Source organism: Schistosoma mansoni, chromosome 7, assembly GCF_000237925.1.
Source record: "Schistosoma mansoni strain Puerto Rico chromosome 7, complete genome".
Taxonomy (NCBI): Eukaryota; Metazoa; Platyhelminthes; class Trematoda; order Strigeidida; family Schistosomatidae; genus Schistosoma; species Schistosoma mansoni.
The window spans coordinates 2,561,099-2,576,457 of NC_031501.1; the positions used below are offsets into that span (position 1 = coordinate 2,561,099).

Genomic DNA, 15,359 nt, shown 5'->3' on the forward strand with positions numbered 1-15,359 from the left:
ACTACACATTCGTCAGCACGTAACCCATTAAGCTATTTGCGTTGTGTGTTTGTATCGACTGATTTTCTTTACGTACATATTTGTCACACAACTGTTGTCTGTGTACTCATGTTCTTTAAGTAAATCAGATGAGGTACAATAGATGCAGCCGAGAAAATGAATGACGGTCTACACAGAAGTTCAAGTATGGTGCACTCTGTACATGTGACACTAGACAAGTGAAACACGGAAGTTTGGAGATAGATATATACTCATATAATAACACTGCATAATAATAATGCCTAGGCACTATAACGGAGAATTCACCACATTACAGTTACTTAAAAGGAAACAGTTGTTTGCGAATGAGTATACAACGTTGAAAATTTAGGCGTTATTCGTAAGTTTGATCTCTTTACCTTTGATTTGTACTGCAATATAATTCAGCTCTAGTGAATTTATCAACTTCGGAAGATCTCAAGTTGACGAAATATAAGTATTGCCAACTCTCCGGCTTCTTTGACAAAAGATCACCTGGCTAACGCTATCTTGGTTCATTTGTGGGACAGCAATATTAGTCAGCCGGTAGTAAAGCATGGATTGCTTCATGTTTCATTTATTTGATATGAGAAGGCTAGTACAATAAGGAACCACGTAAATGATGTAGGTGAGATTTAGAAACGATGTGAGTGGGTCATATAGTATCGATACATTACTTCAAGGTCGTGCCATACTGTAGCTGTCGCAATCAGGTTTTCTCCTAGTTCTAATTGATTGTTCACTTTTGCAAGCAACATCAAAGTAGGCGAAATGAGGCAAAAAGCGAATATAAATTGCTATTAGTATGAATAGCATAGTTTCATGCACAAATGTGAGTAAATTTGTTAGTCGTCACAGAAATGAATAAACGTGCTCCGATACCTAGCCTCTATGTTCATGAAAAAGAACAAAAAATATATTTTAGGTCGAAGAAGTGTGGTTTGGGTAATTATATTTGAGAGCGTGTAGGATGTTGAGCTGCTATACATTGAAACGTTTCGTGTTGTGGTCGCACTTTCAACTATTTGCGTTACGTTCGGTTATTTGACAACAATTGTACAGTTTTGCTGAATCTGTAGAATATTTTACATATTGTCTCACTATAAAATCCCAGTGGTATTCTTTAGGAGTAAATATGCTTTCAGATGAGTTTTTATGTGCGAAGATAAATTGCTAGGATCCATACATTGTGTCGACTCCTTACTTCTTAGCTAAAGTTGGTACGTATCCGTACCTCATAGTCACTGTTATATTTATCAGATGAAGGGCTTGTAGGCCGCTTATGAATATATGCAATAAAGGTTGAGGCGTGCACACACGCTATTTCTTCACCATATACAGTATGACCTTGACGTCCTATGTCAGGTACTAAGTAAACGTGGAAAAACAGTTTAATTAGTTGCTAATTGCCATCAAACTAAATGGCTGAAATATGAACTATGGATGTCGTTTTTCGTCAGTTCATATAGTTCTTATATGTTATTAATATAACATCTGCCATCATGAGTCGACTTTATATTAAAAAAATTGGTGAGATTACAATTTATGTACGAACAAATTAGATTTGAGATAATAGACTCCGGATTTTAGCACAGAATTCATACATTCATTTGGCTGGATACTATTTCGGCATTATAGCTGATGTCAGTTCGTGATGAAAACCCTGAATCTAATTCCTAACCATCAACTGTAAATCATAATTCTAATTCGTCACACTGCTTTATAACCCTCATTCAATCCTGGTTAGTGGGTAGACATTTTCAGGGTCACTTTTTCGTGGTCCATAGGTTGTCCATAAATCATAGTCTCACTAAAGAGTATATTATAGATTTCGAGTGTCCGTTTTTCTTTTCTGTTCTTATTCACTCATGTATCTATTCTAGATGAAATTATTGTTTCTTGGCAATTTCAGTGAAAAATGTCTTCTATGCTTGTCTTTAAGTTGCTTGGTGGAATTTGTTCTCCAGAATCCGTTTAGGTTGACAGTATCCTTTTTTTTTAGGTATCTTAAGTTCGGAAACGAATCATATGTATGTTTCAAACTTGATCTTATTTAATTTTCCTTCACATTCATTCTCGCTTTATTATCCATGGATTTTCGTTGACAATAATAAACTCATATATTCCGCTTAAATATTCTCAAGGCTCTTGTAAGATTTTTTAAGCGTCAGTGGATCATTGGTTCAAATGATCATATGGATGTCTGATACAAATTGTTGTCATTTATATGAACATAACAGAGCAAAATTTTGTGGATGCTGTTTTGAAATATTTCGATGCATTATACAGCTACATCAGTTAACTTCAAAAGACATTTCATGTGCCAAACGAAGTTTTTATCGTTTTAAAATTTCGTACGTAGATGTCGACTTTAAAAATGTGTCTGACATTCGTTGCATTTTTTTACTTCTAGAAATAGTTTTTTACGTCAAGTAATTTTACCAGATCAGAATTACTTAAATGCTTCCATCTGTTTACAGGCAATGATGTCGGGGTCAGACGGTTCAAATGGAGAAACCAATACATTTGGACACTTCTATCATATAGCCTCATCATACGGATTTGGATTGCATACGATCCCTAACCCAACCGTGATCAAAATCCGAAATGTTTCTGATTGTAATGACAAAGTATGTTTTTATGTTTTTTTGTAAATGTGAAATCCAAGTAGTTTATTCATTAATGGAGTAACAGTTTAGTCGATGCCGCCGAATGCCCTGTTATGACCGGGAGTGAGGACAGTCCGCTCTCCCTCTCAAAATGCTCTCACATGGCCACGCATATATAGCCTCTGTCAGGGAAGTCCTATTCACTGCCTTCTCGTAGCATTATTGTTGTTTAAGAAATTGAGAGGATGAAAAGCGAATGTCCGGTGCTTTAACCGGGTTAGTGGACACGGAGGGTCCACCTAGGGGAGTTGGAAAACCCTGATTCCAAACCAATGGTGTACATGGGACCCAGTATCCTGAGGGAACAAATGGCGTATGAATGAATCGTTTATCACCGGCTCCCATGGGACTGCTTCTCCTTACGATGCTCGACTGCCTTTTCGATTAGACCTTTAGGTGAAAGGCTCGGGGCGTGTCCCCCTAAGAAAACCACCTGTTACAGTTTGGGCGCTTGGGCAGTAGAATGCTTAGACAGCATCCCTTGTTAATGACTTTGGAAATTGATTGAATAAATTGACATCTGGGACCGTCTTGGGGAACGAATGTAATTCGTGTAAAAAGTAAAATGTCTGATAAACTGAGCCTTGTAATTTGGTAAACGAACTCTTGTTCATAAATCATGGTCGAAAATCTGTGTCAACCTTAAACATTTAATATTGCACAATCGTTCAATAAGGGATTAGTAACTTAAATAGCCAAGTTTACTCAGGTGTGGGGGGTTTATATCATACATAGTTCCCTTTACCATCTTGAAGGGGGCAAAAACAAAGATTGTAGAATATCATGGATTCGTTTTATTTCGTTTGGTTCTCGTCAGCTACTTACAGCCTGTGATATTTAAAATCATAATTACAAAATGGGTTTAAATTACTTGCATGAAAAGGTTTAGTTGGAAGTTATTTTGAAGACACATCGGTATACTATAATAAGGGTGTAAACAAACCTTGTAAAGGCTCTTTACTCGAATACTACCAGTCTAATGAGAGCTTATGGCCAACTGTCGTCTGATTTTGTAACCTCAAATGGTGTCCATCAAGGCTGTGCACTATCTCCATTTTTGTCCAACTTCATGATAGATCTATTGCTGGAAATAACACTCTTTTCGACTGAATTTTCAGGAATTGATATCCTACCGGGGGGTTCACTAATCGACTTAGAATATGCAGATGACATAGTCCTGTTTGGTGAAGACGCTGACAAAATGCAGAGTCTTCTGTTAGAACTGAGTAATAATGCCAGGATGTTTGGGATGCGTTTCTCTCCATCTAAATGTAAATTGTTACTCCAGGACTTGCCTGCGTCAACACCCGAACTAAGGATAGGGAGCGAAGTAGTCGAACGCGTCGACAACTTCACTTATCTTGGAAGTTTGATCAGCCCTAATGGGTTGGTGTCTGACGAAATCTCAGCACGGATTCAAAAAGCTCGTTTAGCTTTCGCTAACTTACGTCACCGATGGCAAAGGTGAGATATCCGTCTACCAATTAAGGGACAAGTATACCGCGCAGCTGTTCGCTCTGTTCTAATTTATGGCTGAGAAATGTGGCCATTAAGAGAAGATACTTGCAAGTTACTAGTGTTTGACCACAGATGTCTTAGAAATATTGCTCGCATCTACTGGGATCACCGGGTAAGTAATAGTGAGGTTAGACGTCAGGGTATTAGGGAATGATGGTTGATCAGTTGATGAGGTCATGAATCTTGATCGACTGAGATGGTTGGGCCACGTGTTACGTATGCCTGAACACCGATTGCCACGACACGCTATGCTGACCAGTATTGGCGATGGTTGGAGGAGAGTTAGGGACGGCCAAATCAAGACGTGGCATCAGAGCTTGAAGTCACTAACTTCTAGTCTGAGCCATGTTGGTAGATGCAGACTACTTGTTTGGGGGCCACGTGACGTAGGTGTAGGTGTATACACTATTTGTTTTTCCTTAAATCGTGAGATTAAAATTACTTTATGCCTTTCTTTTTATGATCTAATTCTTTCTCCCTATATCATATCCTTATATGAAATATTCTTTTACCACCATTGAAGTAACAGCTTCTGTGAATTTGGTGTTCATCTTGTTGTGCTAATGGGGTGTGGCAAGTTGGACAGATGCATATTTATGTCCGGTCCGACGTTGTAGTTGACTGACTCACTTCGAACACATTAATCAGGTTTATGACGCCTGGTAGCAACAAAATCAGCAAAATTCAGGATACTGGAGCCTGGCTGTTTATTATTCACCTTGAAAGATTGCATGGTATCAGCTTGATGTCTTATATCCAGGAGATGTTTGGTGCTTGCACTGTTTAAATTCTTCTATAGACAAATATTGAACAAATATCATTCTTGTCCTGAGGATAAAATCTTTGTTAGTAGTATCAGAAGTGAATAAGCTAACTGATTATTTCTCAGTGTAAAAAAGTAGTCAGTTTTGGCATAACAACTAACTAATAAAGTACACGTCCTGAATTCGTCAGTCATTTGCTATTTAAAACTACAGTCATTTCATTTATATTGAGGTTAGCGATAAAATGAAGTTATAATTTTCTTTTCATTTCTCCGTGAGGGTTTTCCGCATTCGCTTATTACCTCTATGATATATTTATACCATTTGTTCTTTGTAATTTTAGCTTTGCTGTCGAATTTACTTCATTTCTTATCCGTCGACTAATTTTCAACCTGGTACCAAACCTACATTGTTTTTTGCTGATTTAGTCCAGCATAATTCATCCGATGACCAATTAATATGGTATCCATTGTTGCCTAATGAATTTGTCGACTATAAGTAAGCATTATATTATAATCTTTGCAAGATGATTTGATGAATAGTATTACTGTTGTTGAGTATTTCAGAAACTTTACTGGATATTTGATTTTGTTGATTTTAAGGAAAATCTACAAAAATCTCAGCATAGACTATGAATTGCATAACTAGACAGGAATGTGTCAAGATTTAATTTTTATAAATATTTTAATTAAACTGTTCGATGCTGTATTTAACAGTGTTTCACACCTGTATATTATATCTAAGTCATTGTGATCAGTACACCTTAAAATAGCTAAGACAATGGTTAGTATCTCATTACCACATATTGTGTTAAGCTGAAATAACAGAGCACAATAACTTTGCAACCTATCGCTTACGTGTATTATTTAAGGTCCTGTTTACGGAATGTCTCAACTTACTAAGCATTATTAAAAACGATTTATTAAGGAAATGTGAATTAAGATTTAACTGTGTTCTGCTGTGGCACAACATCGGGAAAGAAAGTAGTTTTTGAAATCTTCGCGGTTACTCAGTTTTTTCAAAATGAACACCGTTGTTACATCATTGAGATATAAGTGTATAAATCATTATGTCACAATTCTATTCAAAGATCATATTTTTCCGTCGAAAGTTGTTAAACAATTTCTAAAAAATGTTCACTCATTTTACTGTAAGTCATTTGATTTCTTCAACCGTATTAATCAAAGTGAACTTAAAATGTAATGATTCAGGTGTACAGTATTCATCCGTCCAGTCATAAACGTATGCTTATGAAACCTAAGCTGTAGTGATGTATACAAGCCGTTAATATATGGTTTGAAAATAAAGTACTCCGTGGTTAAGAATCAAGTGTCGAATTAACCTAATCACCATTGTATATAGATTTTAACTACTAGCGGAATTTATATGTGGAAGACTTGACTTATTTTATGTTAACAATTCAGATCGCTTTTACTTTACTTCACCGACTATTGACCTATTATGATAGTGTTGATGACTAAATCGTAAAAAAGTGTTAAACTTTCAGACAGTGTGTCACAGATTACATTCCTACTCTACCTGCTTCGGTTTCAATAGCTGGGTAATGCTATAGCTGTCGAATAAAGTGTGGTTTGTAGCTGTTTGTATAAAAATGTTCTTCATAAATGATCAGAAGGGGTTTTGTGGAGATTTCAGTTTTTTCATAGTTGAAATCATGAAGCTAGACCACCATGGAAAATCTGAAAGCACTGGACGGCCGTTTCGTCCTATTGTGGGACTCCTCAGCAGTGCGCATCCACGATCCCGCCTCATAAATGCATCAACATATTTTCAGTTGTTTAGCCACAACTGTTTGGCTTTTCGTAATCTAGTTTTTAGTGTAGGAGATTTGTGGTAATTTGTTGGTTTTTCGTTTACATCATGGGTTGACCCTAACAGACCATTAAGAATCGGAAAACACTTGATAAATATATCATTCTAAAATGGCTCTCCTCAAACAACTAACACCAGTTTGTGAAAAAACTTGGAATTTAACAATCTGCTTAAAGTCATATGCTAATAATTATCATGTGTTCATCAGTGATTAGCTTTAAAAGAAGTGTTGGAGTTCTAACGAGAAGTTGTGGCCAATGGAGTTCCACTATGTCTCAATCTAAACCATTGTATGACAGATCATTGGTTTAAAGATTAAGGTCGCATTTTGAGGATTGAAAGTCCTGCGTCCGATCCCTGCAATGGTTATTGATGCGTATTACTGAAGAGTTCCATACTAGGATAAAACAACTATCCAGTCCTTCCTAGTTTCTAAAGTTTTTTGGTTGATGGCAATCCATAATATAAACTAGGAATCAAATTTCTTTTTGTCTATATTAAACTTTCTTTTATTTGATTGGTTTATATTTTGTTTTGATTTTAAATTTGTTTTATTTATTTATTTTTCAAAAAAGAAATTCACTTGCATTAGCCGACTTCTTAATTCATGAACGTATGCGTGTCTCTGTATCGGGTGTTACCAATTATTGTTTATCCGATTGTGGTAAACTTATTATTTGTGCATCAAGTGAAATTTATAGTACTGAAGATCGTACATGTTTTGGAGTTAGTTATGTTTTTTTCTATTGTGTATAAATAAGATGCTGTTGTATATATTTATTTATTTAAACACATAAATATAGGTACAAAGGAACACCAGATATGTATGTGCCACACAAATCTCGTTTGATTTACGTGAGAGCTGTGATACTGTCCAGGTGCCCAAACCGAAGTAGGTGGTTTTCTTAGGGGGATACACCAGAAGCCTTTAACCTAAAGATCTGATCCACAAGGTACTGGAGCATGGTAAGGGGATGAAGTCCCATGGTAGCCGGTGACCAACAATTGATTGATACACCATTTATTCCCTCAGGATACTGGAGTCCATGCGCAACATAGGTTTGGAACCAGGGTTTCCAACTCCCCTAGGTGGACTTTCTGTGTCCACTGGTTAAAACGCCGGGCATTCGCTTTTCGTCATCTCAATTCCGTAAACAACAGTAATGGTACTGTGAGAAGGCAGTGAGTAGGACTTCCCTGACAGAGGCTATATACGCGTGGCCATATGAGAGCATTTTGAGAGGGAGAGCGGACTCTCCTCACTCTCGACCATACCAGGGCATTCGGGGACTCAAGCATTATAAACAGTAGTTTTATCCTAGAATCATACTCCATTTATATCATGTTATTTTTTTGGTTTTAAATAAATTTTTTATGAATTAAATTATATAATCTATTCCAATCCAATAGGAACAACCTAATTATCTGGAACTAATTAAAACTCCATTATCTAGTGCAATTCAACCAATCATGTGTCCATTCAATTCAGATTTAATTGTTTGTTCATCAAATGAAAATATATTCATTGGTTATATACCAACAAATAAATGGATACCAGTAACAAATCATACACATAATAGTAAGTTTTATGAATTATTCAATCATTATTTGATATTTTTTATTATTGACTTGTATCCATGAATTCATTTTAATTAGTTGATAATTAGAAACTGTACTTACTTACTTACTTACACCTGTTACCCCTCGTGGAAGAGCATAGGCCGCCCACCAGCATTATCCACCCAACTATGTCCTGGGCAATCTTTTCCAGTTCTTTCTAGTTGTTATTCATCTTTTTCATATGTGCTTATTCCTTCAACTCCCAGGGTAGAGTTTAAATGGTCTAAATTATTTTTTTCTGGTTAGCGTACTTTTAGCGAGTTAGTTTTTCTACAGGATGGGGTCGCTAACCCCATGCCCAACCCTCCTCCTTTACCCGGGCTTGGGACCGGCAGTAACTCTAAGAAAGCTGCAGGCGGAGTTAGAAACTGTACAGTATTGAATAATTACCAGTATAGGGTTGTGGAGATTGATAATTTTTAATTGAGATCATGAATCGATAAATGTTAGATCACCATTAAGGCAAAGCATTCTCGCTCGAAACTGAAGATTCTGGGTTTGAATCTCACATACGAGATCTTGGACGCATACTGTTGAGGAGTCCCATCCTAGGACGAAAAGGCCTTTCAGTGCTTTCGAAATTTTAGTGGTTGTCTAACATTGAATGATTGTTCCAATTCAGTTTAGGATTAACTTTTCAGTAATATATCCTGGTTAACCTCATCAAGTGTTGGATTCAGGACCTTTAGTTATTGTACATTGAATAAATACATTTTTTTAACCAATTAGTTGGAATCCAGTAATTATTCATATTGTCAACTTCAAGTAATTCGTGATGTAACTTGACTATTATCCGGTGCTTTTGATGATACTATTAATTCACACTCCTGACATGACTGAATTATGTCTGTTACACAGCTCACTTTGATATATCTCAAATTGTTATAGTTTCAATCCGTAAATATCTTTCATTTCTTCTTGTCCTTATATTATGTACTTCCCATTTCAGGTGGTTTATCTGCAGGTATCCCACCGTTCGTCGTCCAAGAAGAATTCGATCGATATGTTGGTTATTGGTGGAGACCAACGATGACCAATGGTAACATGATAGTTTTGATGCTTATTTACCAAAAAGGTTTATCTGTCTTATCTTACAATTTACAAAATGTATATGATCTGCAATGCTAATATTCTGACTACTCTATGTTATATTCTCATGTCTCACTCAATGAATAACTCTATGCCTCTTAAATTAATGTAGAGTGCTTAATACACCTCCCTATTATTACTTTGCTCAAAAAGTTAGAGTCTCTCCTTGAAAATAAAAACAACTTTTATCTTAAGTGGTTGGAGGTAATTTGGATTCTTCTGCTTGAATTTCATGCGGATGATATTGTTCGGAAGAATAATAAAAGCTCCACAACCATACCGTACAGCTTGAAGAACAAAACTCCACCTAAATCATTCATCTCAGTTACGAATCTTCTCTATCATCTTAAAATCTGAATTCTGCTCAGCCTCCATAAGCAAGGGATATCTGCACTCTTGTGGGAACTAATTGTCTCTAGAAAATCTAACCTTGGTCATTTAGTGTCACAATCTGAGACGTTTTTATCCAGCAATTTGTGTTGCAAATGACCTGTTAGGACTGATCACTGAGTAGTGACCAATATAATGTTTGTCTTGCCAACCACCTTCAATCGCCTGACATCTCAACATAGTGCACGCGTAATATTGGAGCACTTAGACTAGTGGGAGCTCTCTTTTAACTTGATCTATAGAACTCGGTGAGCGCTAAAGGACTAAAGGAACATGGTATTGTTTACTACTCTGCAAATAAACAATTGTATATTTCACTCAGTAACACTTTCCAGTTAATGCTTGCTAATTTTCATAGAAGTTTTCTTTTAATCCTAAAACGTTTCAACGTTTCGAGCGTCATAGAAAGTTATTCCTAATAACCTTATGTCATGTAAAATAAAAGTCGTTCTTTTTTACTTCCCGTGTAGAGAACTGGAATCCATCTTGTATGTTCTGATCGGCTTATCCCTACATTATATTTACACTGTTAGAACATTTCTTTGCTACTCATTTATATCAAGATTTTTTTTTCATACAATTAATATCAAAGCCATTATTTCATTTCTTTACTTGGATTTACATAGCATTACATTAGTGTGTTATTTAGTTAGTTTAAGTTACTGTTATGAGTTTTCTTATTACGACCTAGCTACTCTTATTGCTTTGTATTCTTTGACCATTACTTCACTTGACAGGTCCACAATTCAGAACACGGTTAAATAGAAATGTAATTATATTCCAAATAAACAAAGTTGAATGGAAGTAGGAATCACAATAAGAAAAACATTAGTATAGTGATAATTTTTTTTACGTAAGGAGATTCTAGGGCCTTCTCTAAGTACTGGCTAGCGCTGATTGGTTAAGAAATAGTCAGTCTGCATGCCTTAACACAATCCTGCATGGAACATGCTTTAATCTAATCTATATCTTGCTAACAGCTAATTATCAAGTACGTGTTTACTTACTGGGATTCAAGTCACATTATTTTACACGAGAACTAGCGATACTACTACTACTACTACCTACTGCTTGATAGTTGGTTGTCCGAACCAGTATAAATTAAACAGGATTCGAATCTGTGTCTTTGTGCTTTATATCACTCTAGACTAGTCCAAAATGTTTTTCAGTCGACTTGAATACAATAGCTAAAATGTTTATATAAAGGAATTTTATTATTTGTAGTTGTAATAGGGTTAGTCTGTTATAAATTTTGTCTGGTCATTGTTTTGTATTTTTATAGATCATTATTACCAGTTGTTATATGAAGAAGTGGATGAACGTAATGTGGCTGTGACGAAATTATTTCATGGGGAATTCGGTGGTGGTTGGGAAAATCAACGTTATCCAATTGCAGGTAAATAAAAAAATTCATTTGATAAGGCAACGTTGACCTTATTTCCTGACCCCAGTATGAACTTGATCACTAGTAGTGTCTGACGCCTCAATGTCTTCAAAGCACTGGGTTAATACATCAAAACTGCTCACAAAAAGATCGTGTGAGACTGATCTCAAGTTGTTGTCCCTTGTGATCTGCGGCCACCTACCCAGGTTGCTAAGACCTCTGCTAACCCACTTTCTTTTTTAGGAATTGTTTTTCATTGGTGTGCACAACTGTGAAGTGGCTGCATCCCACAATACTTCAAACAACACTGACTGACTACAATCTTGAGTTCTAATTTCGAATTCAGTCCAGTTCATAAAAAAACAAAAAAAATACATTGTTATAATTGTAGTCGTTAATTTGGTTAAACTGTACTTTAGGGTTGAGTTAATCAGAGTCAAGAATGCAACTCTTTTGGTTTGTGCGTGAAATTCAAATAGCACATATAACGAGCAGTATAAATACGTTAGTTTACTAATCAAAACATTTTAAATGATAACGGTAAACTATTTTTTGCAACGATAACGTAAAAGTAACGGTGTTAGACGTACTAAATGTTCAATTTTATCTCTGTCAGTTGTATATAATAGGTAAATCGACACTATCCTTAAATCTTAACTTTTAACCCTTAATCCTGTAACAAATCTTAACGTATTGGCACTCTATTTTATGGACGAAGTGATCAGATAGCGCCTCTTGTATTTCTTCTTTTTGAACAAATTCATTCATCTATATGGTAAGCAAAGATGGATAGTGGCTAGCAGTGGAAACCAGGACGCACGTTTTGTCCTATTTCGGACTCGTCAGCTGGATGTACCTGCATCTCAGAGTTGATGTTCACTCTGGGACTCGAACCCAGTACCTTTCTCTTCAAACGCCATCGCGTTATCCACTCGGCCACTCAGTCATGATATCCACTTGCTTGTGCAATGGGGTGAAGTTTAAATTCACTTAGAGACTGACCAGTTGCAGTCCTGAAACATCAATAGGAAGATTCAAACAAACAATACTAAGTGAATTCATCTATATGGTTACAGGGCATTTTCGCATTATAACTGATGTCAGTTGGCTATGGAAAACTTTAATCACAAAACTCTAATCCTACCCACAAGGTACCGATTCCTAACTAGGAACAATAAAGGGAATCCTTAAATTTTGTTTATATCCTTATTAAGGTTCAGAAAGGTGGGGAATTTATGTCCACGAAGGCAATTTTATATAGTTTTATTGATCATGTAAAATCTGTTTATACTTTGATATATGATTGCTTCTGTTTTCATAAACGATCCATCTACACAAAAGCTATTGCCTGTTAGGCTAGTGAATAACTGGAAATCCGTTGTGGTTGTTTCAACCTCTTATCTATACTGTATTGTATATTGTATTTTCAAATTTCACAATAATGAAACCACTATGAGAAAAAGGGTTGTAATTTGTTTAAAATTTTCCTCATTTTTCACTGTCGATAAATGAAGGTGTGGAACAATTTTGAGTACATTTTATATTCTCAAAGTTTAAGGCACGAACTGATCTTAGTTAGACCACCATTAAAAGCGTGGAATCACTGTGCACCTGTTTCGTCTCGGGATGGGACTCTTCAACACTGCACATCCACAACCCCGCACTCAGTAGTCGAACCCTGAACTTTCAGTCATGCACGCGAACACAACCACTAAACTACTAAGATGGCATCCAATGATTTTAATATCTGGCTTTATTCATTTCACGATACTGTGCAACCCTAACCCATTGTCTTTAGTGGATAACCGTCTCACACCTGAAATGGTTGTACTTCATAGATTCTCATCATAAATCTAGAATTGTTACATCTTAAAGTTAGTCACCAGTGAGCACATTGCTGAAAAATTGTCACTCTTATCTTTGCATATTGCCTTTATCTTTTTTCGTTTAGAAATCGACTGTCCGATGTTCATTTACTGTATGTGTTTATTTAATCTTGTATTTTTTTCTTTCACACTCAGGCACTGAAAATGCAAGTAGTAATGTGAAAATATACCAGTTTAAACTGGATTCAATGGGTAAAGTGAGTATAACTGACTGTTTTTTTCTTTGTTCAGCTAACTGCTATCTGTTAAACGTTTATTAAAATTAAGCTTATACTCTGAAGACTATCGTCCCATTGAATTACAGTAGTTAGAAAGCTTATCCTTTGAAACCGATTGATTTCATCCATCAATCGATTAGTTTCTTTGATTTAGTTAATCATCTTATAGAGGTCTAAATGAAGATTTATCGCTGGAGTGAATGCTTTTGATGATCAGAGGATGTTTCATCCATTTATCTAGATGATTAAATTACACAGCTTTCATTGTCATTTCTGATGATACAATAAGCGTCAACTTGAAATTGAAATGAACCGAATCGAGGGAATAGGACACGTTCCCGTGAATTTGTAGCCAACGTTCAATGTATGTGGAATATCTAACGTTTTTACGTTCAGTTATTGAGTGAATCGTGCATAAAAGAGCGTGATTTCCACTGAGGATTTCATTTTAAGCCCTAACTCTCACTTCATTTGTTTTTTTAATCTGGCCAGTTAGGATACGCATTGCCGTAGAGTGTTCACAGAAGACATGTAGATTCTTTTAAATTATTAGAAGGAAGTCCTCAGTGGAATTTGTACTTTTATATGCAGTACTTACCCCCTAAAAATTTACCGAATAATGTTTGAAAACGCTAGATGTTACACTTTCGTTCAACAATAAAGGTTATCCTCATACAACTCGAATTGTCACGCATTATATCAATTGATCAAGCGTCCTTCAATTTCAGAAACAAAACCGAATATATATAAATTTATGTATACTCTGATTGATGCAGTTGTTTCCACAGTTCAAAAAATGGGACAGCATTTCAGTAGAATAACACTACAAATAAACGACCTTTTTGATTGAAGTTGTTGAGTAGTAGTGATGTTTAAATGTCAATAAATCTAGTCGTATAAAGTTGGGGTGCTGATGTGACAAAGAATAATACTCACAATAAAAGTAGCTGATTATAAAACGAAATGAAATACAATGAGGATAAAGGTAACTTAAAGAGGTAGGGGTCCGTAAAAACTCAATTACATGAGATAGTTGTTTTTGCCAGGGCAAAAAGCAGGTTTTTCTTACTTCCCTTCTTTGTTTAAATGGATCAGTTGCCAAACATTTGATAGCATTATCGTTAATGGTGAAAAATACAAATGTAATGTTTTTTGTCTGTCAATCATTTTGAATCCTTTTGAAAACATCCGGTTGTGTACACTATTCATTAAGTGTGTGTATGGGGATCATATACTTGTGGACGATTTTATTCCTTTTGAAGATTCGGGTAAATATATTCAGAAATTGTTGCGGAAGCTTTTTCTTAGTCCTAAGTTTATATTTGCTTTCTCAAATACATGTGAATACGTAGGCGAAACATTAAATATTCAACCAATGTAGTTGAAAAGACTTTTAAGGTCATCTTAGATACTTATTGTTGTTACTTTAAACTGCTTACAGCCTATAAAAAGTCATAAAACAGACTAATTGATTTTATAATGTTATTCAATCATCTTCCAATGCTATTGGTGGATAACATTTGTCTTACATCTGACATATGGTTGAATTCCATTGATCGCTACTTCTTATTAGAACTTTAGGAAATTCAACGATCAACCTTGTTGTTTCTTGCTTCTTTTTCAACGTTATCAACAAATGAATCCGAGTTTTCTGTAAAAAAAGGCTCCTGTCTTTTTACTTTCTCTTATCAGATCTCTAATGTACAAACTCTTGCATTACGTTCACCTTTAAAACAATATATACCGAATTTTGAATATTTAGTTCGTGCTGGTTGGACACCAGATGGAAATTAGTAAGTAATTTTACTAACCTGTTTTTTATTATTAGACAAAGATTAGATTTGAAGGGGTTTTGTGGAGAATTTAGTATTTTCATAGTTGAAATCATGAGTCAATTGAAGCTAGACCACCATGGAAAACCTGGAAGCACTGCTTGACGGCCGTTTCGTCCTATTATGGACTCCTCAGCA

General features: G+C 35.6%; 1 protein-coding gene and 1 non-coding gene across 2 annotated transcripts in view; one reads left to right on the forward strand and one right to left on the reverse strand.

Moving 5' to 3' along the window:
• Positions 1-1,048: 1,048 nt before the first annotated feature.
• The window catches only part of Smp_127840 (dipeptidyl-peptidase 9 (S09 family)), a 37,920-nt gene continuing 23,609 nt past the window's right edge, over positions 1,049-15,359 (forward strand). The window contains exons 1-9 of the mRNA XM_018798606.1: positions 1,049-1,074; positions 2,499-2,648; positions 5,313-5,467; positions 7,378-7,528; positions 8,213-8,381; positions 9,372-9,461; positions 11,184-11,297; positions 13,307-13,368; positions 15,082-15,182. Coding sequence (XP_018653531.1) covers positions 2,502-2,648; positions 5,313-5,467; positions 7,378-7,528; positions 8,213-8,381; positions 9,372-9,461; positions 11,184-11,297; positions 13,307-13,368; positions 15,082-15,182 — 989 coding nt within the window. The 5' untranslated portion in view covers positions 1,049-1,074; positions 2,499-2,501. The remainder of the gene's footprint in view (positions 1,075-2,498; positions 2,649-5,312; positions 5,468-7,377; positions 7,529-8,212; positions 8,382-9,371; positions 9,462-11,183; positions 11,298-13,306; positions 13,369-15,081; positions 15,183-15,359) is intronic.
• Smp_tRNA_00902_Pseudo_TTG.1.1 lies at positions 12,160-12,231 on the reverse strand. The gene has a single exon. It is a non-coding gene (tRNA).